The sequence below is a fragment of the Mustela putorius genome, unplaced genomic scaffold (genome assembly GCF_011764305.1).
Source record: "Mustela putorius furo isolate JIRA1106 unplaced genomic scaffold, ASM1176430v1.1 tig00000129_pilon_pilon_pilon, whole genome shotgun sequence".
In the NCBI taxonomy this organism is placed as follows: domain Eukaryota; kingdom Metazoa; phylum Chordata; class Mammalia; order Carnivora; family Mustelidae; genus Mustela; species Mustela putorius.
The window spans coordinates 18,367,642-18,395,610 of record NW_025421290.1 but is presented as its reverse complement, the minus strand read 5'-3'; the positions used below and the strand labels follow the sequence as shown (position 1 = coordinate 18,395,610).

The 27,969-nt window shown below is 44.4% G+C and overlaps 1 protein-coding gene across 4 annotated transcripts; it reads left to right on the top strand.

Annotated features, from left to right (window-relative positions):
* Positions 1-3,746: 3,746 nt before the first annotated feature.
* Positions 3,747-27,969, top strand: MAX (MYC associated factor X). 4 transcript variants are annotated; one of them, XM_004738942.3, is made up of 5 exons: positions 3,755-4,007; positions 4,752-4,778; positions 12,149-12,256; positions 25,049-25,172; positions 26,437-27,969. In XM_004738942.3, the coding sequence occupies exons 1-5, from the start codon at positions 3,972-3,974 to the stop codon at positions 26,622-26,624; spliced, it is 483 nt and encodes a 160-aa protein (XP_004738999.1). In that variant the 5' UTR covers positions 3,755-3,971; the 3' UTR covers positions 26,625-27,969. The 4 variants fall into 4 exon arrangements, with proteins under 4 accessions (XP_012912551.1, XP_004738999.1, XP_004739000.1 ...); XM_013057097.2 differs by lacking the exon at positions 25,049-25,172 and having other exon boundaries at positions 3,747-4,007; XM_004738943.3 differs by lacking the exon at positions 4,752-4,778.

Sequence of the window (27,969 nt, the reverse complement as noted above, 5' to 3'; positions counted from 1 at the left end):
TAAATGGGATATAAAAATCTAGAGTTTAAGAGACTTAGTCTCGGGGTCACTGTCAGAGAGATGGCCACGAAAACCTGGAGAGGAAGAGGATCCCACAAGGTAGAGGGTAGGAGGGGGAAAAGGCAAGAGCCAGCACGGAACCACTGGAACTCAAACACAGACAGGCAAGAGAAGCCAGAGGAGGCCAGGAAGGAGGTAGGAGGGGCAGAGGAGTTCTTGGCCTTCGAGAAAGAGGAGTGATCAACAGTGAAGAAGGTCATCATGGGGTCAAATAAGATAAGAGCTTTGGATTTAGCAATACAGGGTAGCTGGTAGCCTGGATAAGAGTGATTTTGGTCAAGTGGTAGAGCAGAAGCCACACTGTGGAAGAGCTGGGGTGAAAATGGAGGTGGTCTGCTTGCCCTCCCCAATTGCTGGCCCTTCATCCCTCATCAGAGCTTCTCAGACTCTGCTGTGTGGATCAATCCCCTGGGCATATTGTTGTATTGCTGACCTGGTTCTGTGGGTCTGGGGTGGGGCCTGTATTTCTAACAAGCGCCAAGGTAACATGGATACCACCGCACCGAACTTGAACTAGTAAGGGGCTGGATGAGGCTGCCCCATGGCAATGCCCAGTCTTGAAACATTTACACAGGGCTTTCCCAAAGACATGTAAGTGTGCAGAGATGAAAGTGAATTCTTAGGGTCCGAGATGATTATTCACATTAGAAAAGTACTAAAAAGGAAAACTAGAGGAAATTTTTGTTTCTGTATGTCTAGTCCTTTCCTGCATATGTACCTTGCTCGGGAAAGTCCCTCCATTTGGGTCACTTTAAAGTGTTTCTTAAGTTCCAAACTTAAAAGGATTTTTTAGTCATCTTTCGTTACTATTTCTACTTTAATTGCTTTGGGTCCAAGAACAAGCTCTCTGAGATTACAGTCCTCTGAAAATGGTTGATATTTGTCTTATGGCTGAGAACATGCTCCATTTTTGTAAATGTTCCATGAGTGCTTGAAAAAAGAACATATATTACTATTGTTGGGTGCAGTGGTTTATGTCTCTTAGGTCAAATTTAATAACTAGGAGATGCCTGGGTGGCTCAGTCAGTTAAGTGTCCAACTCATGGTTTCAGCTCAGGTCATGATCTCAGGGTCATGAGATTGAGTCCTGCATTGGGCTTATACTGGGCTTGGAGCCTGCTTAATATTTATTCCCTCTCTCTCTCTCTCTCCTTCTTCCCCTCCCCCATGCACATGTGCACAAGCTCTCTCTCAAAAAAAAAAAAAATATATATATATAAACTGGGTTGATGGGTCTTCATATTCTATCAATTGCTAAAAAAAAAAAAAAAGTGTTAAAATCTGACTGGAAAGCCTTTCCTCCCCGCCTCTCCTATGTGCCCAGGCCTCCACCCAATAACTGGGAATTCATGGCGACCAAAATCTGACGTGGTCTCTGCAGACCCAGTTTCTGCCCTGATGGAGCTGACAGCCTAAGATTTACCTGATCACCAGCAACCCCCCACCTCTCTCAGATCTGGAAATATTTTTCCCTCCTCTGAGCTCTTTTTTCTTTTTTTTCTTTAAGATTTTATTTATTTGTCAGAGCGAGAGAGAGCCCAAGCAGGCAGAGCAGTAGGCATAGGCAGAGAGAGAACCAGGCTCCCCGCTGAACAAGGAGCCCGATTCGAGACTCGACCCCAGTACCCTGGGATCATGACCTGAGCCGAAGGCAGCAGCTTAATCAACTGAGCCACCCAGGTGTCCCCTTCCTCTGAGCTCTTAAGGAATTCACTGCCTGTGTAACTAATTTAACATGTAGTCTGTTTTCATTGTAATTATTTGTGCTCATAATTTATTCCCCTATCAGCTTTTAGATTCCAGGTGGGCAAAGATAATCCTATTTTTCTTATGTAACTGATCTATTGAAATATGATTTTTGACAAACTATAAAATTCACTCTTATAAAATGAATCATTTAGTGTAAGACTATCTTTATTTAACTTAGCACCCTCTGTTGCAATGGTTCTCTACATTGGCTGCACATTGGAATCCCCCGGAGAGCTTTAAAAAAAAATACCGCTATCTGCTTCTTGCCCCCAGGGGTTCTAACTTAATTGGTTTGGAGTGCAGCCTGGACATCAGAATTTTTTAAAGGCTAAGAGTGATTTTAACTTGTAGCCAGTGTTGCCTTATAATGCTTTGCACATAACTGGCACCAAATAATTTTTTGTCCTAGTTTCTAATATGAGTTAGCCCTAATTCTAATATCCAGCTAATTAACTCACTCAGAACTACTTCCCTGTCTTCCTTACAACCCCTCAGCCCTTAAAATGATCTGCTTATGTCTGTATCCCCCACTGGATGTTGAAGAAAGATTAGGAGACAAAAGTATTTAGAAAAGGTAAGTTTACTTGCAAAGATGTGCAGACTTCACTAGGATGGGATCACTGAGTAAAAATTACAACAGATATTTAAAGGAAAAAACATAAAGGGAAGATTACCATGGTTTACATTTTTCTTAAACACTGATGATATGCTCACAAGGGAAGATACCTCACATATCCCCAGATTTCTGTATTCAAAAGTTAGTGATAAAATGGTCTTCATTAGGGAATGGGTAACTTATGGGAAAAGCCTAAAATTTCATTCACTTTGGACACTAAGTGTAAAAGAGTAGGTCAGCTACTTTATCTCGGGTTGAAGGTGTCTTATTTTGTTTTTTCTTCCCTGTGGGACTCGAGGTACACTCTTCGAATGATGGCCGTGCTGTATCATTTTTGTTTCCACAGCTGAGCTGCATGAAGTCAGGGACCAGTCTAATCTCATACATTATAGTATCCCTGTGCTGGCACATGATAGGTGTTCAATAAATATTGATGGAATAAATGTTTTAACTGGATAGGGAGATGCACAAGTTTCCCGTTTTGATATTTTTTGCAAATCTTAATTACGGCACTCTAAACTGGGCACTCCCTAATCTACCTGGGATACAACAAACTCAGAATGGGTTTTACTTCCACTTAAATGGTTATTGAGGATCGGAGGTCCATGAACGTGCGAGCCTCACGGTGAGCAGCAAGGATAGTCACCCCCGGATGAATGGATACAAAATTCTCATGGCTGGGAGCGGTCCGTCAGCGAGGCCGGTCATCCTGCCAGTCCTGTAACGCCACTTAACACCTGCCATTGCCACCTCCCCACTGCCAGATCCCAAAGGTTCGCGTAGGCATTCCGAGCCGCGCCCCCTAGTCCGCAGCAGCAGGACGCCCCCCCCCCTCCCCGCCCTATGCGGGTTCCGCCCCAGGGCGCAATGCAGGGCGACTCAGCCATCAAGAAAACAAAGTAAAACCAGTCACGCCAAGGAGAGGCAGCGCTATTTAGGCAGTCGGCTACTCCCCCAGAACCTCCACCCTGTCCCCTGGGCCAGGCGCCCGGCGCTCGGACGGTGCCGGGCTCCAGGAGCCCCAGCTCCCTCCACGTGTCCTGTCTTCCCAGCAGCCTCCTCTGCTGCCTCGGGAAGAAAACCTCCTGACAACTCGCGGTCTGCGGACTACGACTCCCAGCAGGCACCGCGCCGCTCCGCTCTCCGCCCCCTTCACAGGACACGCAGGCGCTCTGGACTCCGTCAACAGCCCGGACTGGCGACGACCGTGTGCAGTTCCTTATGGGATTTGTAGTTTTTCTGGAGGCAGCTGGGCCGTCAGTCAAAGGGACGACAACTACAAGTCTCGGCGGCCCCAGCGTGACGGGCCCGGTCACGTGGCAGGGGCCCGACCGGGCGTGCGTGCCGCCGTTGATCCGGTGCTGCAGTGAGGAGGTGGTTCTCGCCTGTGTTGTGTGTGTGTGTGTGAGTGAGAGAGCGAGTGAGTGAGTGAGTGAGTGTGTGTGTGGGGGGACTCGGCTAGTTGTTGTCGGTGACTTCCCCCTCCCCTTCACCCCTCCCCCCTTCCCCGCCGCCGCTGCAGTGGCCGCTCCCTGGGCCGTAGGAAATGAGCGATAACGATGACATCGAGGTGGAGAGCGACGTGAGTCCCGGGGCTTCTTCCTTCCCGTGCGGGTTGTCAGGCGGGGACAGCGGCCAGGGCTCTCAGCGGGGCGACGGCGGCAGGGGGCCGGGCAGCCGCCTCCTCCTTCCCCTTACCAGCCCCCCCCCCCCACCTCGACTGGGACCGCCTCCGTCGCGCTCCCAGCTCGCTCCCCTCCGGGCTCCTAGCTGGAGCGGCCTTCTGGGACTGGAGGTGGGGTGGAGACACGCGGCCTTTGGGACCCCCACCTCCCCCGGTGGAGCAAGGTGCTGCGGCCTCCGGCTCCCACCCTGTCCTGTTCAGGATCGGGGGGACTGGGACGGGGTGCGCCCGAGATCCCATTGTCCGGATCCCCGGGAAAGGGACGACGCTCAGGACCTGCCCCCTCGATCTGCGATCAACCTCTTCCCGAGACCCGCGGATCCTGGGGGGGTTGGAGGAGAGCAGAGAGGGGGTGGGAGTGCCCAGACGCCCCGAGCTGGGTGCGAGGGGAGGAGACAGTGCTCTGAACCCCCTCCAGCCGGAGTCGGATCCCGGAAGGAGGGGCGGCGCTCGGGACCCCCCCTGCCCGGCTACCGGATCCCGCTAGGGGGAAGGGGGCGTCGGGTGGGGAGGGAGGGAGGGGGGTCGGGCTGACTCCCCACCCGCCGCTTCCTTCGCCGCCGGCATTTTCTTTCTTATTATTGAATGTGAAGTGTAAAAATAACTTCTATATTTTCTATTTTTTTTTCTCTCTTATTCCAGGAAGAGCAACCGAGGTTTCAATCTGCGGTACGTCTCCTACTCTCCATTTCATTTTCATTTCCGTTCAGTTCTAGTCCTTTTTGGGGTCAGAGAGAAAAAGAGATTGTTCTATTATTTTTAATACTATAGTAAACTCTCCTGTTAACCGCTAAGGTGAGGCGGGGCCTTGTTCTGGGATTCTAGGTGGGTGGGTGGTGGGTTTGCAAAATCTCCTCATTCTAGACTCAGGTGATAAGTTTTAGAGACTGTAGGTGAGTGAAAGGAGCTGTTTGCAGAAAAAAAATTGATCGTTCTGTAGTTCCCAGGTGGGGGAATCTAGCTGTCACTATGTAAGTGTAAAATGAGAAGTGTCATTCTGAAGTAAACTGTGTTATTTTGGGGCAAAGTAGTCAGATTTACTTTGGAACAAGCAGGCGCTAAACCATATATGCATAGTTGTGTGAAGCTGAAGCCACATGCAAAAAAAAAATCATCATGTGGTCATGTGACTGATATAGACCTATAGAATGTAGCACAACCTGGTATTATTCTAATACAGAAATTAGAAATGTAGAGGAACCAAAGGTTGAATACGAAAGTGTCGCGGATAGCTTGTTCTGGTCTATTTGAGTTGAAGGAGATGTATGAAAAATATAGAAAAATTGTTGAGAAGTGGCATCACAGAGATAGATTTGCTAAAAAGTGGTGGCTGAGACCATACAGTGTTATCAGTAATTTCTCATGGTTTTGATATTAATGTTCTCAGTAGATGGTTCTGTGGATTTAGATAGACACTAATCTCGTGCCTTTCCAGTCTGGGACAGTACTGTGGGTGTTCTATGAACAGATTATTGAAAGAAAAAGCGAATAGACAAATCAGAGTCAGAGAGAGGAAGAGAAGTACATCAGAGTATCTAAATTGGACAGATGGGAATAGTACAAAGTTTATAGAATGGGAATCAAAAATTCAGATGCCTCTGGGGGGACCCAGGCAGTAAAATCGTCAGGAATAAAGTAAAGAGCACAGGTGAGGACTAGGTTCTGGATTGCACATGTCTTTTCTGAAAAGGCAGCCACTACACTCCAGTAGGTTGTTGTTATGTGGGAGTAAGGGCTCACTGTTGCCAGATCTTCCTATTTTTAAACATAGTTTAGAAATCCAGATTTTTATGTATTTTTCTGACTTTGGAAATGTGGAGACAACCAAGTTGTTTGGGAACTTGTTAGAATATGCAGGATACCATTTTGATACCTGTGATACCCAAGATAAAAGCTAGTCCTCTTCCTTGTACCTGCTCTTCATTAGAGGAAGTAAATTCTGCAGGTTGTCCAAGCAGATAGGCATTAAGAAAAAATGTTTATTGAGAGTTTACTGGAGTATGCAGTTGTTCCCGAGGGTTTTAAAAATTATCCCTGGGTGATAGTCACTAAAAAGAGTTTGTTTTATTTTATTTTTGCTTGAAATATTGTCAGACACTTTATGCATGTATTTGGAAATTCAGTTCTTTTTTCTAGTCACTATGATCCTTAATAATGTGAACGTGGAGTTTCATGTTTGGGATCCAGTCTATTTAAAACACTTTTTTTTTTCCCCAAGTCGCCAGTTATAAAATGTGCCCCAGGGCTTGATCAGGGTTGGAGGATAGGGATTGGTTAGGCCTCCTTTGCAGAATCATTATTTGACTTGGAATTACATTGGCTTTCCAGTGAGAGAGTTTTCTTTGTGAAAGTTTGGCTTACTGTTCTTGAAAGCTTTCCGCTTTTCAAAATATCCATCCACTTGGGTATTGATGTGAATTACTTTATTAAATTATTAAAATGTTTCCACTCTCCTAGAATGCTAATGTCATTGTTTTTTCTAGATATTTTTAGTCTGATGTTAAGGTGCCTAGGATTTTTGTTTTTTGATTTTGGGAGGTAGGCAATGAGAGTGGTTTTGACCCTCTATTTTTAATTTGAGACATCTACTTGCTGAGACTTTTAAATACTCTATGGTACAAAATAATCCCAATAGCAGGGCGAGAAGAAGCAATAGATAAATTTTATAGTATATCAAACAATTACTGTGAACAAGTAGGGTAAAAAGGATTTGGGAGGTTTTTTCCTCTGAATACATCCGTTTTTTTCCTGCCACTTAGTATAGATAATATATTTTTTAAAACTTGGGGGAAACTATTCTTAAGCTTGTGTTAATTCAGAAGAGGCTGTGGACTGTGAACAGCCAAGGATTAAGGACTATAGAAGAACTTTTAAAAAGTTATTTGGAAAAGGTACTATGGGTCCTGATGAAAAAAGAGGCCCTCATGTGTGTTTTATAATGTCACTACACTAGACGCAGCCTTGCTAAGTGTGAGAAACGTAAGATTCTCAGCAAGGACAGTTAGGAAGTGAGGCTAACTATAACAGAAAGTGAAACTGATTTGACGAATATTGTTTTCTGTTGCCTCAGTGCAAATGGCAAATAGCTTTTCCAGTGACCAGTAAGCTTTGTTGAAGGAAATAATCCCAAACAATATTTTTATTATTAAATGCTATCTTAACTGTTTTTTGGAGGGAAGAGGTTACATTTTAAAGATCATTTTCTGGGACAGGTACACTTAATACGGAGTGATCCTTTGGTTTTATTTTGGTTTGGGAAATTCCTTTTGGGGAAAATGAAAGTATATGAGAAGCATAGGGTCAGTTTGTTAGGAGAGAAGCCCAAAGTCTTTTTCAGCACCTTCTCCTCCATACCAGCTGAATGTGTTGCAGTTAAAGTAGGTTGTTGGGGATGCAGTTTCACTTGTGGACCCTCCTCATGTGAAATATTTTTAACTTCTCAGCGCACTTTGCTTCTTTCGGAATTGTAATCCATTCAGAGGGGAGTGAGCTTGGTCGCCTTTGAGATTGGAATTTACTCAGGAAACGATTATCTGTCTTACCTGGAATTCGTTGCATCTCAGAAGTGCTGCACACTGCCTGTACTCAGTGTGCTTCAGAATGTTGACAGCGATGCAGCAACACCAGGCTTGCCTCCTAAGTATGCCTGTTTGTTAGAGAAAAGGGTAATCTTAGGTTTTAAAGTTCTTTTTCAAGATGGCCGTAATGGGGAAATAGCTGATCATGGAATACAGCTTGGTTTTGAATTAGAATTTCATGACCAAGCCAATTTTACTCTCTTAAATCGCTATAGTTTGACAACATATTTGGTTTATAGCATTCCCAAGTTCATTCAGGCACCAAATCATACCAAAAAAAAAAAAAAACCAACCCTCAAAAACACATGTATTTAGTAGATGTTAGAGATATATAGCAGGCAGTCAGCTTCCAGCAGGACAGATACTGGAAAGTTGAAATTCATATCTTTTGTTAAGGACCTTTGGAGTTTCTCATCCTAGCTGCCTGTTACTTCGTGTTGCAATTTTCAGGTTGATTAAAATGAATTAAGCTGCTTAGAAATTCAGCTTTACTTACCCTATCTGCTTGCCATCAGAAGTAATAAGTAGATATTTTCTGATGAGAATTTTGAGCTTGTATATTTTCCATGTTTGTGTTTAATAAGAACAGCTTACTAATAATAAGCAACACTCCCCTCTAAAATGGCAACCTTTGAAATTCTTAAAGACAATAAATGTTTCGTGGGCAACTCCAGTTCGGTATAGGCTGAGCATTTTTTATATGGGAATTAAGACTCTCCCTATAGTGTGAAAGAAATAGCATTGTTCTGGAGAACCTTGTGCATCCTTGAATAATGGAGCAATATTTCCCCATGCTATTTGCCTACCTAGAACTTGGAGGAGACAAGGCTGCTAGCTGACATAATGCTTTGAATGTAGATGCATTCTCTATGCAATAAGTTGGAAGGAAATAATTCAAAGAGATTTCCCTCAATTTTGAATAGACCTCCGTAGCTTGAATGACCTCCTGCCGGTTTAGCAACTTCTTGGCTAACAAAATAATGTTTGCTTTCAACATACAACAAAACTTAAGATACACGTGCTTGTTAGTGTCAGAGGTGGACAAATTGTAGGTGAAGATTTGTACTCTGGCTGCCAGTGTGGAAAGTTTGGTGGAAATAAAACTGAGAGGCTGAGTAAAAACCTTGGCAGAGACGTCAAAGCTGGAAGCGATTTGGTGCTGGAGTTCCTGTGGAGCATCTGTGGGCCAGCCACTCTTCAGTATCACACAGCCCTTTAGGATTTCTGTTAGCCTGGAATGCCCTGAAGGAAGGGTTTTTTGGCAGAAACTGCAAATTGAAGGAAACTGAAGGAGGCGGCATCCAGCCACTGCTCCTATAGGATGTGAGGAGGGAGGTATTTGGGGGCCTGCTATGCAGTCCAAGAATACTCTACTGTCTCCTAGAATTTGTTTGGTACCGCTTGTTTTCATTATCAAATATCTTTCTCAGTACAGGCGACAGAAAACTGGCTAATTTCTGAGTTGAGCTTTATTTGTTTAAGACACACAGTTCTTTGACCCTTCCCCCACGCCCCCCCTTTTTTAAACTAGTTTTGAGTTTGTGGGAGGATCTCAGATGCTTTATACTGGAAGTCTTTACCCTGTTTTTCATTCTCAACTCTGAAATCTTGGCCCTTTCAGAAAGGGTTGCCAGCAAGTGAAGACCATTAACAAAGCAGTGATAAGCCTGGCAACTGGCCCGCCATTTGGATGATGTGGAGTGGGGGACAGGGGAGTATTATTATTGGGCTGGATGGATCTCTGTGGTTTGGAAATGTTTCCCGAACAGAATTCTTAGTTTTGTGTAAAGGTTTTTCGTCTTTTCTTTCAAGCCACTAGAGATATCATTTAGTATAGAGTTGCCTGGATTTAGGCATATTAGTTCTGCATATTTTTAACTTGCTCTTTCAAATGAGGCCTAGGGAGGAGAAAATATATCCTTGCCATTGTGTCTGAGAGCTTTGAAATTGACTCTGGTTAAAAGTAGCAGCTTGGGGATGGACATGGCAGCAGGGATTGGTCTAAGATTCTACTCTTCTGCTAGTTAAATTGGGCCTGGAACCACCACAGAAATTCCATCCACTACTTCGAGAACAACAGTCCCCAGCCCAGGCTTTCTACCAAGCAGTGGACTGCTGCCTTTCCTTGTTGAGCCAACTTCTGAAACTTGGCTGGCTCCCCAGATGAGAAGCCAAGATTTCTGCTGATGGTCCACAGCCAAGTTCACTTAACAATCCTCTAACCAAAAGACTTGTCCATTTGAGTCCTTTCAGGGCTCAGTGAATGGGAAGGGAGTAGTGCATTGTGGGGATGATTTTGGTGTTAGATTATACCTAGCTCCACCCCTCTAGTGCAGGCCTCAGTGAAACCAAGTCCCACTTGATTCTAACCTTTTGAGATTTGCAGAACTCTCCCAGAAAGAGAACAGACAATTAGGATTTTATTTGTATCAACAAGAGGAATTGTGGGTGACTCTGCTGTTCGTGCTTCTGTGTACAGCTCTTAAGCTGAGAGGAGGGCCAGAAATGAGGGTGATTTAGTAGACCGGAATATCTTGGGCTGTTGCTGAAGACCAAAGGTGGGCAATTAATTTGCATGTAAATAAACCGTTCTGGGAGTCTGTAGCAAATGATGGAGAGGCAGATAGATGCCCAGTGCCATCTCCACCTTCTCAGTGCTTTAGGTATAGCCCAGGTTAGAGCTCAGCCCACCTTACCTATGTAGGTGACTAGAGGGGACAGTAAGTTAGGAAAGGACTAGATACTTAAATATGCTTAATTCCTTCAACTTATTTCCTACTGCTATTAGAAGGCATCGGCATCTTGTTCTATGCTGTGTGAGAACAGTCCGGGTACCTATAGCCTCAGTTTATCTGGTGTCCAAACTTACTTGATTGTTACCTCAGTTTCCCCATAAATTCCATATGTCATTAAGCTCAGCAAACACCACCACGAATTCAGACTTAACAAGATTAGGAGGGTTTTAGAAGTGCCCACGCATCTGCCCTCAAAATGACTTGCTATGCTATATAGAGTCAGGGCCTCTGTGGGAACCAGGTGTCCAGTTCAACAGAGCTATTTGAGAGACTGGGAAGTGACTTCAGTTACCACAGCAGCTCCCAGCCACCTCTTCCTCTCTAATGTCTCAGACTTAGGATTAGATAAAAGAATTTCAAGTCCTTTCATTCCCACAACTCTTGTCTTTATAGATTTTTGTCTGTACATCTTGTCTAGTACAAGGATTCATTTGAGGCATTCTTGTGCTAAGCCAAGTTATTTACTCTTGTTGCTTCATATCTAGACTTCCTGGTGCTTTGGGTAGGTTATAACTACCCAGACTTTCCATATACAGACCTGTTCTCTGGGTTAGCTCAGTACAACCTTGTGTATTCAGGGTACATTTTCAGAGTATATTATTTTCCATAATTCCCAAAGTGTGGATGTGATAAAAAGTTCTTGCTTTAGACTAAGTTAAGCATCTGTGTTCCATTCGGAGAGAATGCCCTTTTTTTCGGGACCTGCTGAAGCTCTCTTGCAGTGCTCTCCAGCACTCTCTTTTTTGCCTGAAGCCAGAGTATTTTGCCATTTCTGATTTGTCGCCAGTCTTCTTCCCTCTCCAGCTGATAGTTCTTTGTGATGTTAAGCAGGACAGGATAAAGACTTTGGGCCCTGGGTATTTAGATACTGCCAAATAAACTTGACCTGCCACAGGTGCCTGAGGAAATTTATTCAGAGCATGTGGGTGTCAGATGATTTGCTATCTAAGAACAACCTTTCTGGCACAGCGTGTGTGAGGGGAAGCCCTTGGCAGGATAGCACCATGGATAAACTTTAAAAAACAGGAACTCAGAATGTGGTTGGTATCTTTATCAGCTCTGTCATAATCTCAGATTCATGGCATCTGGGTTTTCTAGAGGTTTTAGTTAGTTTCTATTGTAGAATTTGGTGAGCAGGTCTTAAATTAGTCCCTTTTAGCAAGCTTGAGACCAGACTCATGGTGATGGGTTTCACATGGAAAGAAACACTGCACCAGTGACCTTACTCCTTTCCTGGGCACCCCCCATGGAGAATCTTTTACAGTGGGGGTGATCACGTTTTATAAAGGGACCCCCTTGAACTTTTTCCTTGTCACTTCCCAACCATGAACTGGCGGCTATTCTGTCACATAAGTAAGTTGTGGGGGAAGACTGATGTTGCAGGAGAGTTACACTTTGTCCCTGTGAATAACTTTTATTTTACTTATGCATGAGCTGGATGCATCGAGCTACTTTGGATGTTCCTGTCGCAAGCCTTGCTCACCCCTTTCTCCCCCTTTAGCAGATCCTAATTCTGGAGACTCCTAACTGCCCACCTCGACAAGTCCTTCCCAGCCCAATCGCCAGGGACAGCGCTGACAGCATATACTTCCAGGCTATTCCCCACCCACCTACAGCAAGCAAAAGGAGGGAAATTGCTAATGTGCTCTTTTTCCTGTTCTTCTAGGCTGACAAACGGGCTCATCATAATGCACTGGAACGAAAACGTAGGGACCACATCAAAGACAGCTTTCACAGTTTGCGGGACTCAGTCCCATCACTCCAAGGAGAGAAGGTGAGTTTATTGAGAAAGCTGATGGCCACCACTAACTTGAAATTTGCTGGGGGGCGTAACAGGGCACTCACCTGTCTGGAAAGAAATGGAATCAGAGATATTCCAATTGTGTGATTTCCTTCATTTTTGATTCTTTGGGGTATTGCACACCTACTCTGTTCTTAGCAAATGGCAGATGTGATGGAGCTGCTTCTAAGACATTAATAAGAGTTATCCTTTAAAATAAGAATTATTTATATTAAATTACTCATTCAAGAAATGATTATAACTATACAGTACAGAGAATAGCCCATAAAAGTTCGGGATAACACGAAGAATTTCTGAAGTCAGTGATTCCGTAGCCCTCTATGAGAATTTCTTTCGTATGGTTCAAACTTAGTACTTATTTTAAATGAGATCTCTCGGGGAATGTATATGAGCCAACCTGGACATCAATGAACTTCCAGTTTCAGCAGCTTTTATTTCAAGGCATATATAAAGAGCATTTTAAGCTATAGGACAAAAGACTTAAGGAAAGATAAATGTTCATATGAAGTGGAGGGAAAAAATAACTGGTCTTTGCTTCCCTCCACCCCACTGATGGCCTTCCAGAAACTAATATTTTCCCTGGAGAGGTGGGCACCAGCTGTTTCTACATTTGAAAAACAAAGTTGGAAGCTTTGAGTAAAAAGCCTTCTTGGAATTTGGAGAAAACATCTGTTTGTGCAGTTAGTTATAGCCTTAACACAGAATGTAGACAGAATATAGCCAGCTGCTATCCGTATCAATTCAGTGGTATGAATGGCAGACTGGAAGGAGAACCTATGTTTTTTTGTTCAGTGATTCAGTATTTTAAAAAGCAACTATTTTAAGAAAAATCATTACTCTCAGGTATGCTTGGAATGACTCTCCTGATTTAGCTCTGTGGGTGGGGGTCCTGAGTTTGTTTGGTTATCCATAGTCAAACTTAGAACCATTATAGTTTTACTTTGTTTATACTGCCACTCCAGTCAATCATGTGCTTTATGCCTTATCTAAGGTGTGGCTTTCTCTGTGGCTGAAGCGTGGAGTAGGTCTAACCTCCATGAAAAAAGCAAAACAGGCCAGGTGAATACCTAGTATTGCAAAACCAGGATTTGCCATGTATTAGGTCTACTTACTGTGTACTTGGTTTAGTGGCCTTGAACTAAGGTGCTTACCTAGAATAACAACATTCCTGGGCACAACACTCTCAAAGCAGCACAGGAAATCTTTATGATGGAGAGGCAGACTCATCCTTTCAGAGTACATGCATGCAAAGGATTACCTTTTGTGCTTGTCTGAACTGTAGACAGTGCTTATTCTTATGCTGTGGTATCAATTAAAACAGTTTTGGTGTACTAAATGGACAGGGCTCCCTTAAGTCTCACATCTAACCAGGAGTGGCACCAAGGCAGTGTTTCCCAAGAGATGGCCTGTGGCTCACTCTCACAGATTCACTGCTGACTGCCATTCTGGAGGCAGGCCTGGGGATTTATATTTATAACAAGCAGTCAGGTGATTCTTAGGCATTTTTAAGTTTGAGAACACTTTGGGAGAAGCTGGTCATAGGAGGTCAACTATACCTTTTTCGTTAGCCAGCATATTTTGCACTGCTATAATACTCTTCTTTAAGTCCTTAAAATCACACTGTCCTAAATCCCATTGTCTCTTTTCTTCAAGGAAGTTGCTAGTTTAAATTTGGTAGCCTTACAAACTGAATAGGTTGTCATTTGATGTGGCCCATTCATTTATTCAATCACTTCATTCATCAAATGTTTATTGAGGGTCTGCTGCATGCCAGGAACTGTTGTAGATAGCAGGGAAACAGCAGAAAACAAAACACACAAGCAGAAGCTCTTTTTCTGGTGAGGAAAAGATGAAAAGTGAACTAGTAACTGTAAAATATACATAGCTTGTCAGATAAGTGCTGTGGAGAAAATTAAACAGGGAAGGAAGGGTTGCAGTTTCAAGAGTTCAGACAAGGAAACTCACTGGCAAGTCGTCATTGGAACAAAGGTTTGAAGGAAGTGAAAGAACCAGGCATCTGTCTGGTCATAAGTACTCCAGGCCAAAGGAAGGCAGGCGTAATAGCCCAAAGGCAGGTACCTGGGAGTATTGCTGGGCCTGTCAAGAACAGAGGCCATGGTGGCTGGGGTGGAGTGAGTGAAGGGACCATAGAAAATGAGGTCAGAGAAGTAGCAAGACTAATAAGGAAAGACAAGTAGTCAAGGGGCCAGGTTATGTGGAGCCCATTAACAAAATCCCAGTGTGGGAATTGACCAGGTAGCTTTCTGATCTCAGAATCCTGTTCTGTATTATAATCCAGATACTCCACACTAAGCATGAGTAAAGTCATTCTGATCCCCTTCCCACCCAAATTCCACCATCTGCATGATTTTCCTTGTCTGCCAGCATTGTTTCACAGATGCTGGGGGGAGTCTAACAGAAAGAATACTTTGTCTCTCAGTCTAACCAGTGCTCACTAAATGTTGCAATTTTTTTAAAATATGGTATTTGAACCAAAGGAAATTGGCTAATTCTTGATTTGTATTGCAGTAATTAAGGTTGCAACATTATGTAAATAATCATGAGTTTGGGGGAGCTCAGATCCAATTTTTGCAGGGAACATATCCAGTCTCTTGATTTGGGCATCTTTTAAGTTCCAGGTGACTTCTCCCTTAATATTTGAATTACCTTTCATACATAGCCAAGTTTTTTGATTTTTAAACTGAAACCCAATACTGAGTGAATTGGATCCTAACCCAAGAGTGAGGGATACTTGTATAAAAAAATAGCTTTAAATGTGAGACCCAGATTCTATTCTCTGTTTTATTTTTATTAAATATAAATGTTCTAAAAAGTGGTCACCTTTTGCATAAGAAAAAAAATCAGTAATAACCAACATCTCTGTTGCAATATAAAAGTAAATGCAGTGGTTCTGTGAGGCTTTATATTAATAGAATTGAACATTGGCTATTACTGCTGTTCCTATCATCATTACTGTATCAGAGATGAGGAAGCGAGATTGAGGTCATGATCCCCATCTGTAGCTGGACAGGGACTAGAACTTAGGACTGCTGATTGCTGAGGTCAGTCTTTCTGCCACACTAGAGGAGTAAACAACTTGAGGATATTTGAACAAATCTTACTTAAATACTTTTATCTTTATATTGGGAGCTCCTCCTAGATAGAGCTGGTAATCTTGGCAGTATGTCATACCCGGGCTATTTTTACTAGAACACAGTCTCCTGAAGTGGCATATGTAGGTGACACTAAAGTACGGACAGTTGAAGATCACTAAAATCTGTAAATTTTTCTGAGTCCTCATAGCTCCTCTGAGAAAACAGCCATTACAGCTAGTGGTCCATTTGGGTTTTGCCATAGGTCCCAGTGTTAGCAAGTAGACCCTTGAACTCTATTGTTTGAGTCTCTTATTTTTGGTGTAGTTCTTCCACTGGACATCCCATGGGGAAAGATAGGATGGAAATAGTACTATCAGCCACTCAACCAGAGAAAGGGATGTAAGGGCAAGGACAACTGTTCTAAAGGTGCCTGGGTGACTCAGTTGGTTAAGCATCTGCCTTTGGCTCAGGTCATGATCCTGGGGTCCTGGGATCCAGCCCCACATCAGGTTCCCTGCTCAGTGAGGAGCCTGCTTCTCCCTCTCCCTCTGCAGCTCCCCTGCTCATTCTCTCTCTCTCTCTCTCTCAAATAAATAACATCTTTAAAAATGAAGACATTACTTTTTTCTTTTTTTTTTAACAGAATTATTATTTATTTTAAGGGTGCTAGGTTGGGTGCTAGGAAGTGTTGCCCGTGGCTTGCTGGCACTGAGCTCATCCTGTTTTTTCGGGTTCAAGACCTCGGTGACCAGCCCATCAGTTTGCCTTTACATGGGGAAGTGATTCTGCCCCCTGCTCCATACCTAGCATCCAGTTTCACTGTCTCCTTGACATGGTTGACTTTAGTGATAAAAGGTTCTATAGAAACATTGCCATTTGCAGGTATACAGTGGTTTAGAGAAATTTCTTTTAAGTCTCTTCCTAAATGCCTGTTTATCTTAATAGTTAATTGCTCTCTCAGGCAGTTGTGCTCTGGATTTCTCCTTTCTGGATAGAGCTGTGTTAAAAAGAAATAATATATGGGTGCCTGAGTGGCTCAGTCAGGTAAGCAGTTAGGTCTTGGGATCAAGCCCCGCATCGGGCTCCCTTCTCGGCAGGGATCCTGCTTCTCCCTCTCCCTCTGCCTGCTGCTCCGCCTGCTTGTGCTCACTCGCTGTCTCTGTCTCTGCACCAAATAAATAAATAAAATGTTTAAAAAAATTTTTTTCAGATAATAAAAAATAATATTACCTAAGATGAAAATAAAATCAGGGTGTCTTCTAGTGAGCATTAAGTTCAGAATTCCTTCCTTTTGGGTGAAAACAGGAGGGCACTGCTCAGCTTCTGCTAAAGACTCTGGCACATGATAGTTCTCAGTACATAGCTGTGGCGTGAGAGCACCAGAGGAAAACACGGGCTTACTCCATCCTGGAACTAAACAGCAACAGCTGATATGATTGTGTACGCCTGTTTAATTGAGACCCAAGAGCCATGTTGAGCACTGTAGAGGTTTAAAAGGTATAATATAGACAGAGTCTCCTCTTGAGGGTCTTGTTCTCTTGTTGGGAGAGAGGATTATACCACTTAGCAATAATAAGATAACATGCTGAGCATTAAATAAGAGGTTAAAATACTGAGCTAATCTGTTTCGTTTCTATTAAAGCCTGCTTTTCTTAACATGTTAAGGTGTTGAAACCAAATAGCTCCCTTATACCAGGGAACCTGACAGTTCTTACAGCTAAAGGTCACTCTCCTGTTAAACTCACTCAGAACTGTGACTGGGGCACTTATCCCAGTTGTAATTCTACATATGTTTGTATGGTTACTTGGTGACTGTCTGCCCATCTGCCATATTGCACCGTGAAGGCAGGGAAGACGTCTTTTGGTCCTGTTTTCTTCCCTCAGTGCCTGGCACACTAGGGTGCAATGAGTAGGATGCAATGAGTACTTATTAACTGAAGGTTCAAAGACCCCGGCCCCCCAACCACGTTATCCTGGCAGAGGATCGTCCTGGTGGGCACCTTTTAAGGCATGCTGTTCATTCAGCAGCATGCTTCTGTGTCATATAGAGGCTATTGAAGGGATTATCTTTTAAATAAAATGTAAACCACAGTGCTGACCATTTCACCTCCTTACTCATTAAGGTTATTTCTGGCCAGACTCCAACCCAGGCAGTTATTTTCTTCAAAATTAATTTTTTCATTGGAGCATCTGGGTGGCACAGTTAGGTATCCAGCTCTTAAAACAGTCCATAAAACTCTTGGTTTGGGCTCAGGTTATGATCTCAGTGTTGGATTGAGCCCTGTGTCGGGCTTCATGCTCACTGCAGAGTCTGCCTGAGATCCCCTCTCCATCTCTGCCTCCTACTCATGCATGCACGTGTGCACTCACACTCGCTTGCTTGCAGTCTCTGAAAATAAATAAACCTTTAAAAAAATAATTTTTTCAAAAATGTAATTTTCTACCTTAAATTTGTTGTCCATAGTTGCCCAAGTCTCATTCAGCCCTAGGCTCAGCAACTGTGAATGTATTGATTTATTGAATTCTTTGTAAAATGTATTTATGTGCTACTGAAAAGGTTTTCAGTGCTCATCATGGTAAAAACTGGTGTTCTCTGTTCTCTAAATAAGCTACCCACCTTGCCTTCCTGCTTTATTCTCCTCCTTCCCTTATTGTGGAGTGGTGTACTCCCCCTCTGCTTCCCCAGGAGTGTCATTTATCAAAGTTCCTTCCTCTTCTCAAGGTCCAGCTTCAGCCTTAAACACCCAAAGGACATCAGGGTTTCACAGTGAAGAGACCCACCAAGAGGGCCCTCCAGCCTGTGCTACTCTTTGCTGCTAGAGCACCTCCATGTTTCTCCATGCCTGGACGTCCCCTGCCAGTCTGTCTCTTCCTGCCTGCCTTCAAGGCTCATATCAAGCAGTTAACCACCCAGAGAACCCCGCAGTATTGTTCTCCCATCAGCTCCAGCGGGCATGGACTCCATGGGGCCTCTCCTATGTGTCCCTTCCCTCTGACAATCTTATCACCTGACTGAAGGGTACACTCATTGAGGACAGAAGCCTTGTCCCACTCTGCCGGAAGTCTGCAGTGCAGAGCAAGGAAGGGCTCACTCCTGTGGGGAGGACTAGAGAGCCAGGAGGCTTTTCCATACTGAAATTTGGAAGGGTGCCGGATTGTTTCCTAGGCTCTCCCTTCAGCATTTCTTTTGCTTTTTTCCTTGTAGCAAAATTGCAAAAATTTTAGGAAAATAGGAAGAAGAAAACAGTACCCCCTTTCTCTAACACAACTGTAGCCTTTCCTTTATTCTAAGATTTGGAGATGTGTTGCCCTGTACATATTTAAAGTGAGCCACAAATGCGTTTTAAATTTTCTAGTTGACATAGTAAAAAAAAGTAAAATAACAGATGAAGTAAATTCTAGTAATATATTTTATTTAACCTAATATGCAAAAATAAGTATGACTTCAATGAAATCCCATGTATTGTGTACTTAATAGCACAGCTTAAGTCAGTCTAGTCACATTTCAAGTGCTTATTAGCCATTTGGTCAACAGTGCAATTCAGATGTTTCTCCCCCATTCCACACCTCATGTTAATATGACTAAAGTTGGGTGCTGTCTTACAGTGAGTGCCAAAAGCAACTTGCCTCCATTTCTTCCTCCCCCAAAAAGCTGCTGTTGCTAAATTCATGAAATGATGGAATCTAAGAAGCAAGAAAATGATGGTATTATCAATCTGTATATTCCCTTTGGATTTCTTTGTATACATGCTTTACATGGATGAGATGTTACAACTTGTTATCACAGAAGATGCTTTTTGTACAAATGATAGTGTTCATATTGTTATTAGGCATGTTTCTGTTGGCCAGTTACGTTGTTTCCCAGATTTTAATTGTATAAGAAATGTAGTGATGACCATTTTGGTGTAGGTGATAGTTTTTGTACAATAGATTCCTAGAAGTTGGGTTGCTAGGTAAGAACATCTGGTTTTTGCTTTGTGTTGACAAAATGCTTTCCAAGAGGATTGTTTTCATGTCTTCATTCTTCCATTTCTTATTTTGTAAAGCAAATGCTGAAGACTGGTCCTTTTTTTGAAAATCAATTAACATCTAGTGTATTATTAGTTTCAGAGGTAGAGTTCAGTGATTCATCACTTGCAAATAACACCCAGTGCTCATCACATCATGTGCCCTCCTTAATGCCCATCACCCGGTTACCCCATCCCCTCCGGCAACCCTCAGTTTGTTCCCTGTAGTTATGAGTCTCTCATGGTTTGTCTCTCTGATTTCGTCTTATTTTTCTCTCCCTTCCTCTGTGATCCTCTGTTCTGTTTCCTAAATTTCCATGTTATGAGTGAAATCATTTGATATTTGTAATGACTAGTCTTGACAGTGTCTTAAGAGCTCCAATTTTACCATTACTGGAATTTTTAGTAGACAAAAGGTAATAATTAATTTTGTATTTTGTGTATTACTGGTGAGATTAAATCTTTTTCCACATGTCTATTACCTAGTTGCATGTCCTCTTTGGGGAACTGTGTGTCTCTGTCCTTCATTAATAAGTGTCACAACTTCATTTCAGACTGCCTAGAGCAAACAACTAGAGAATGCAAGGTTTGAGAAACGTGATCTGTGTTGACCCTTAAATGTCTGACTCCTGGCTTAAGCCCCTTAAAGAGCATGAGGACTACCTTCCTGTAGTAATCAATAAAATGGTCCTTCGGACTGGGGAGGGCCTGCCAGCGGGAAGCTTAGAGGGGCCACATTGGGCTGGTTCTGACCCCACAGCCTTCCAGCCTGCCTTATTGGCGTTGATGGGGTTTCCAGTTTGGAATGAACTACTTTAATGTAAACCCAGATTTATTATGCAAATCCTTTAATTTTTATTTTCAGAAGATGGTTTATTCGAATGGAAATGTATGTCAGCTTTGGCCTAGCTTTCTCTTTACCTTAATGTGTATAAAAGCTTTTGCAGATTTCAGAAAATAATTGTTTTATGTTTCCTTAAAATATGTAGTACAAAACAAGTATCAGTTAGTGAGGCAGGCAGCATTCTGTTTTCATTCCCCAGAATATGGCGTTTTGGTTCTTGGGGGAACAAGGCAGTGGTAACAGCTTGGTAAGAACTGGTTTTGACAGTAAGGAGGAAAACTGAAATAGGACCAAGGTAATTACTTCTTGAGTCAGGGTTAGGAGCCTAGGGAACTGCGGTGGTTCAGATTGTGAACATTCTGGCACTATTCTTCTCTTCCTCACCTCTCTCCCCTTGCTTTCTAAAACAACGTGGGTTTTTACACAAATCCAGAATACTGTAATAAGATTTACATCTCCAGAAACATGTGGATCTCTTGCCTTATATAAAAAATTGTGAGAGCTGCTGCCTTAAAGTGGGGCTTAGTAACCTTGGATTTCATCCTAACATCAGTGTTAACTACTTCAAGATTCCTTTGGGGCCTTAAAAAAGTTCTAATTAGAATCATACTCTTGGGTTTGGGTCTTTTTGTGGACTATGTCATTGTTTCTTGCTGCAGCACATGAAGTGGGTGTCCTGTGTTCCCAAGCTCAGTTCCATTCAACGGGCGCCACGGAAGGCTGGGTTGGCACTTGCCTCTCTTTGTGGCTGTGGGCAGAGATGCCAGTAGGCCGGTAGCAGTGGCACAAGCCCAAGATGGGATAGGAACCTGCTGGGCACCTCAGCAAAAGCCACCCCAGGTCTTCTCCTGTGTCCATTTTGGCTGTGCCCTTGTTAGGTAATGAAGACAACAATACTGTTGGGAGCTGGCATCTCCCTTCCCTTGGGGCTAGGTTCAGTCCATTCTCCCATGCTGTCTCATATCCTCAGGCTTTTTCTGTTTGCTGCTTCTCTGCTAGAAACCTGTTTGGTTTGCACCTGTCTTTAAAAGAAAAAGAAACACAGTCTCCCTTCAACAGCTGCTATTATTACAAGCTACTTTTTTCTCATTGCTCACTTTTTCAGCCTAATTCTAAAAAACTAGTCTTCAGCTTCAGCTCATCCCTATATGCTCTTTACCTGTGCACAGATGATTTACCTAAACTCTGACTATTCCAAGGAAACCATCCTCTCCTGGGTCTTTATTGACATCTTGTAGATGAATCCCTTTCCCTCCTGCTCAGACTCTCCTCTCTGTGACAACACCGTCAGTGCCGTCAGTGCATTTTTGTTGGTCTTTTCCACAGCTTCCTCTGTGCCCCCAAAGTAGAAGTATCCTGGAGGCCTGGGTTCAAATCCTGACTGTCCTGCCTACTAGTAAGGAAGTTAGAGCTCTGTCCCTCGGTTTCCTTATTTATAAAATAGGGGAAACAATACATCAGAAGGTTGTATGAAAACATTTAATAAGTACCCAGTAGGTGTTAGCTGTTGCCATCACTGTCGTCATCGTCATCTGTATTGCCATAATGTGGCCATGGCTTTCAGGGAACTTCTGCATGGCTCCCAGAGGTGGAGAAGGAGCCTGAAGAGCCATTTTGCATTAACTCATGCTGCTGCCACGTAACAGGCCCAGTACCTCTTTAGTCCCCTCAGCCACAGTGTGTGCTGATTCATGGCTGTGTCAATTTCTGCTCAGAAAATTAAAAGCAGAATTAGTGCCTTCTGATTTTAAAAACTAGCAGGAAAAAAAATTATCCGTGTCTATACTTGGTATCCAAAGGCAACAGTCCATACATGGACACATTGACTTACCACAAGTCCTATCAGCTCGGTCACATACACACACACACAGATTGCTGACTCAGCCAACAGTGCATTTCAGAAAACAGAAACCAAAAGCCCAGGCCATTCCATAGTCCATGCTATAAAGTCTGGAGCCACTCCACAGTCTGAACCATAAAGCCCGAGGTTGTTGTCTGTTTCTTGTTTACTGTTCACATAGTAGAGACTCCTAAAGACACGGAAGGGCCTGCCCACACCCTAATCCTGTGGCTGGACACATGATCTCATGGTTTGGAAAGCCAGGAAGAGGGGATTTTAGATGTCTGGCATTTTCTGGTTTCAACAGTTTGCTTTCACCCCCATCCCTGGACTAGACATGCATGTGATTTTGGGAGAATTCTATATTTTGTGCTTTAATTTTTTTACTGGTTGGATTTTACTTAGTACTCTGGGTAAAATAAAGTTAATTGAACCATTCTTTTGGACTTGCTAAGGGGTGACCTGGGATGTTTTGCTCTCTGCAGGGGATGGAGGAAGGGCTGTGCTGAGCCTTCTGGAGGCCCTGTGCTGGGTTTATACCCATCCAGCCTTCTTCACGGGCCTCTGTGTTCTGAGCATCTATGAATTTTAACTTCATCTGAAAACTGCCCTGAAGTGGGCAGATCACTGACAGGATCTTTCCCCCTCTTTGGTTTGTTGTGCTATGCTTACTGCTCACTAGACGTCATGGTTTCATGTATTAACTATGTGAAGAAGAAACTGGCAGCACTTGGGTTGCTCCTCAGTGTGGTCCTTCGTTAGGAAGAATCATCACTGAACATTTGCAGTCTTGCGTTTTTTCCCTTGTCCCAGCTGCAAATGAGTCGTTAAGTAAGAGCTAGTGTTGCTTTCTGGGAACTGTTGGTTGAAAAAAATAGACAAACGTTAAGAAAGACTAGGATGGAAATATTCATAGCAACTAGATCATTGATCAGGTGCATAGAATTTGAAGGGCTGCATGGGGTCTGAGAGAATTTCTGGTCAAATAAGAAATAGCCATGGAGAAAAAATTTAGGTCTGTGGTCAGAGAGTCCAGAATGCCCTGTCTTTTGGGCTCCTGAACCTTGCCACTCTGCCACCAATCCTCCAGAACTTCTTGTAAATCCCATCTCTAGTATCCAGAGAAGCAGAGTATTTTAATTAGTCCTTTCTAATTATGTGTCCCTTTTCTCATCTTAGCCCTTAGTAATTACATCCTAATAAGTTCCTTCAGCAGAAATGGAAAACAGCATCTAAAGCAGCCTCGCAAGCCCCCGTTGCTAGGTACTCTGATTCTTCCTACAGAAGCGGACTGACTCCAGAAACACACCTACTTAGTCTCTACTCTCGTACCCCTGCTGTGCTACTCTCCCTGCCCAGAGTGACCCTTTGCCACAGATGTCACCTCAGTGTAATGTGTATACGTGTGTGTGTGTGTGTGTGTAAGTATGCACATACACACAGAACCAAGGCCATTGTCTGACACACAGTAGGTAATGGCCCCAGCCCACACAGTAGGTAATGGCCCCAGCCAGAAGCCATCTTTCCTGTGGCCTTTCTAATCTACACTACTCAAGTTACACTTGTTGATGCTGCCCTGTGATTTGTCTGTGTATAGATATATTTATCTCTTCAGCTGGATAGTAAGCTAGCTTCTGGGCGGAAGAAGCCATGACTAATACGTTTGGTTTCTCCACAGTGTCTGCTCAGTACCTTGCACATAATTTGCAGCAGATAAAAATGGTTAAATATGAGCAGTTTCCTTTTGAGGAAATTGCTTTAAGTGTGCTATAAGTGAGGACTGGTGAATAAATCCAGGCCTTGCAGAGTTCTCTGATCTGCAGCCTAGCCTGATCTGCAGCCTAGCCTGAGGTATATAAGTTGAGATTGTCAGGATTTAATACAAGTGGATACAAGTTTTGCTATCCTGAATGTAGATGTTTTCTTTGCCATTTTCCCCTGTTGTGTCTGGGTTGTTTAGGACCCACTAGGATTGTAACACAGAACTGTCCAGTACTGCCCTACCCTTAGTGAGAAGCTGTGCTACACACTCCGCTTCTAGAATACCCTGCCTTGGGTGTCGGTCCTCTGCGCTTTGTGCCATTCTACTAGTTTGGCTGGTTAACCGCTGGCCATGAGTAGCTCTGGCCTTGTTTGCAACCTGGAGGGACTCTTTTAGGCATGTTGGTCCTCCAGGGCCCAAATAATCCGACATCCATTTTAATGGCTTGTCAGCTTGTTCCTCTAACAGAGCAGTGCCTAGGCTGCCCATGGCCATGGTCAAGGTGTGGTTGCTTCCTGAAATGGCCCAATCTCCTGCCCTTCCTGTGTTGACATCAAGCTCGGACAGCTTTCACTAAGTCTCTTCAGCCAGGAAGGCTGAAATAATGACACAGCAGCATGGCTCAGCTGGAAATAGTTAACACAGCCACGGTGTTTCTGAAATCAAGGGGCCTGGATGAAAAGCTTTACACCTACTCCAGTTCTGAGCTCGATCCCCCCGAGGTCTTGCTTTTGTTTTTCTGGCCCAGCTGCTCCTATCACTCCCTAGTAAAGAGCAGGTAGCATCAGCACTCAGTTAAGTAGTATTTTAATGTTTTCAGACGTAGCCAGGCTGAAGACTTGAAAGCAGCCTAAAGAACCTCAGAGGGGATGGGAGGAGTTCAAGTTCAGAAGTCAGATGGATCCGAGTTTGAATCCAGGCTCTGCCACTATCTAGCTGGTGACTTTGAATAAACCAGTAAAGTTCTCTGAGCCTCGGGTTCCTGGTGGAGCTGCCTCCCAGAGAGCGCTGCTGCGAGGTAAGCCACACACGGGGCTTGACACCTTGCCTGGCGCAGAGCAGGCTCTTCCGCAGCAGTTCCTGGCGCCGCCGCAGCCCTGTCCCGCCTCACCCTCCTGCTGCCATTCCCCTGTGTGCTCTCACAGAAAGGCGTGGTTTCCTCACTGCTTGGACTAGGTCGTTATTTTGTTCCCTTTGCTTTTCTCCTATTGCAACAGGCATCCCGGGCCCAAATCCTAGACAAAGCCACAGAGTATATCCAGTATATGCGAAGGAAAAACCACACACACCAGCAAGATATTGATGACCTCAAGCGGCAGAATGCTCTCCTGGAGCAGCAAGGTGAGCCCCTGAGCTGGTGGGGCCACTGGCCCTGCTATGCTCCGGCCAGGTCAGCGCTTCGCACCTGGGCCTGCAGAGTCAGAACCAGTTACAGAGCGCGTGCTCATAAGCAGCTGCGGCCTGCTTCTTGGGCTGAATAGTCGAGTGTTAGAACCATCCTGAGGCAGGACCTGAGCCGCCAGTGAGGGAACAGTGGAGTCCAGGGGTTGGACGTTTGAAGACTTTTTCTGACCTGATCTCTCCCCTTCCTGGGGCTCAGGTGCTCTGCCTGCAGTAGGGGTCACACCTGGCATCAGGTGTCTCAAAAGAGCTTTGAGGTCCTTGGATTGGAGTGTGCTGTGTAAGTACCAGAAACTCCAGGTGTTCAGGGACAGTGAGCCCTCCCCATTGTCAATGGTAGTCCAATCAGGGCAGCCTATGGGCCAGGCCCATGCTGTTCTCCAATGCTCACACCCGCCTTTTCCTACAACCACAGGGGAAAGCGAGAGCTGATCAAGTTCTTTGTTCCTGGGGAATTCACTTCTCTTCCTCCCTCATGGAAGATGCAAGTAAAAGGAAATGCAAGTAACCACCTGGGTTAGAACACCTCAAATAAAATAAAATAAAATAAAATAAGATAAAATAAATGGGTTGACCTTCCAGGCTCCAGATGAGCTGAACCCCAAGGGACGGGCAGTGGGAGGCGGCAGCGGGTTGGTTACTGGGCCAAGCAGCCTGCATGTAGGGGCTACGTGTCAAAAGGCCCAGGTATTCCGTGTGTATTGGTGACTTGCTTCCAAGTGTCCAGCTTGTCTTTCCAAGTGGATCTTGTACAAGAGAGCTAAGCCAAGCCTTTCTTTTGGCTGACACATCCTATGTCATCCTTTCCTGCTGTTGTGTGGCCTTCACACCTTTGTGGAGCCTGGCATGGCCAGGCCAGCTTCTCCTCTGTCATTGCATTGCTGGGTCCCACAGGGAGCTTATGCTCCTGTCTCTACGCTCGGCTTCCATGGCAGGACGGTGACATCACAAGCCTTCTCTTTAGGGTTGGGTGGCATTGCGGAGTGGCTGGCCATGTCCACTGGGCCCCCGGGTCTGTCTGGGAAAGGAGAAGGGCAATGAAGCCTGTGGGTGGAACAGCTACCAGAAGGGTGTTACTTCTGAGCCACCCTGAGCCTCGGGGGCCAGCAAGCCCTTCGGAAGAACAGGCTGGACCCTGAGCTGAGACTTTGTCACTCCCCCAGTCTCCAGAAGGCTGTAACCCGCTCACTTGGTTGCCTTTCAGTCCGTGCACTGGAGAAGGCGAGGTCGAGTGCCCAACTGCAGACCAACTACCCCTCCTCAGACAACAGCCTCTACACCAACGCCAAGGGCAGCACCATCTCTGCCTTCGATGGAGGCTCGGACTCCAGCTCGGAGTCGGAGCCCGAAGAGCCCCAAAGCAGGAAGAAGCTCCGGATGGAGGCCAGCTAAGCTCCGCGGGGCAGGCCAGCAATACAAACTGTCTGTCTCCTCCACCGCCCCACCCTTCTTTCAGTTCGTTCCCAGAACCTTCACAACCATTTAAGAGACTTTTTTTCCCCTCTTTCTCTCTCTCTCTCTTTTTTTTTTTAATTTTATTTTTATGTAGAAGCTCTTGGACAACAGCTCTCGTTCTCCTTCCCCATTTCCACGTTCTTGTTTTTTTGTTTTTTTGTTTTTTTTTTTTTAACGTTTCCCTTCAGGGATTCCCTGTACCCACCAGGAATTTTTAAACCAAAACACCCCAACTTGGCAGCTTTTTCTATGGAGGACAGACGGCCGGCCGGACCTCTGAGCACATGATGTCCTGACCGGCCACCAGCTCCTCCAGCCCTGCCGGGCACTTGCCCGGAGGACTCCTGCCCCTCCCAGGCCGCCCTCACCTCCGTTTGATAGACTTTGTGAATCTGTGGACTGCTCTACTTTAAGAAGATGACCGGTTTGGAGTAATCAGAATTAATCCCCCTTCTTTTTAAGGATTTTTTTTTTTTTTTCCTAAAAAGCTATTTATCGCTCCTGTTAAAAGACTAGATCCTTGAAGAAGTCTGTGGTATAAAACCAAGTGGGGACAGAGTTGCAGCCCCATCTTTGGCCTGTTTCGCTCCTGCCTCTCTCAGCCAGCCTTAGGGAGGGCCGTGTGACACCCGTGTGGTATGTGTGGGGGACAGCGGGCAGCAGTGAAGTGGTCGCCGCCATGGGGTGGTAGGGGGTGGGACAAGGAGGGAGGATCGGGTCGGGGAGAGGTTTTGTATTGAGGGCCAGTGATGACGTTTTGATATTTATTTCCTGCTACTGAAATTTGAATCTGAGTGAATTGTCCCTATTTCTGATGATGTCGGTATTGCAAAACGACAGATTCATAAAGTAATGATCAAATCTTCCTTTCTTTCCGTGTGTATTTCTAAGAAATAGAGCCAACTGATTTTGTATGTAAATACCAAGAGCAATTTACCTGGTACTAAACCTCCCCCCAGTGCGGACCCTTCCCTGCCCTCACCCGACTCCCGTTCCACCTGTCCTGGAACCTGTTCCCATCGTGTGATCCAGCCCTGGTCCTGGCTGCGGTCAGCAGATCCCAGTGAAGGGTTTTGTGTGTTTAGGCCTCATTTCTTTGTCTTTTTCCTACTCCGTTCCTGGCATTTGCTGATTTCTAGTGTGTACTCTGTAGTCTCAGTCTGTGTTTGATTCCATTCCATGGAAATAAAAAGTATGTTGTACATACTGCCCAAGAATTGTCTTGCAAGTTAAGGCTTTCCCCTTTACTATAAGACTATAAATAAAAACTTATTTTATCCTT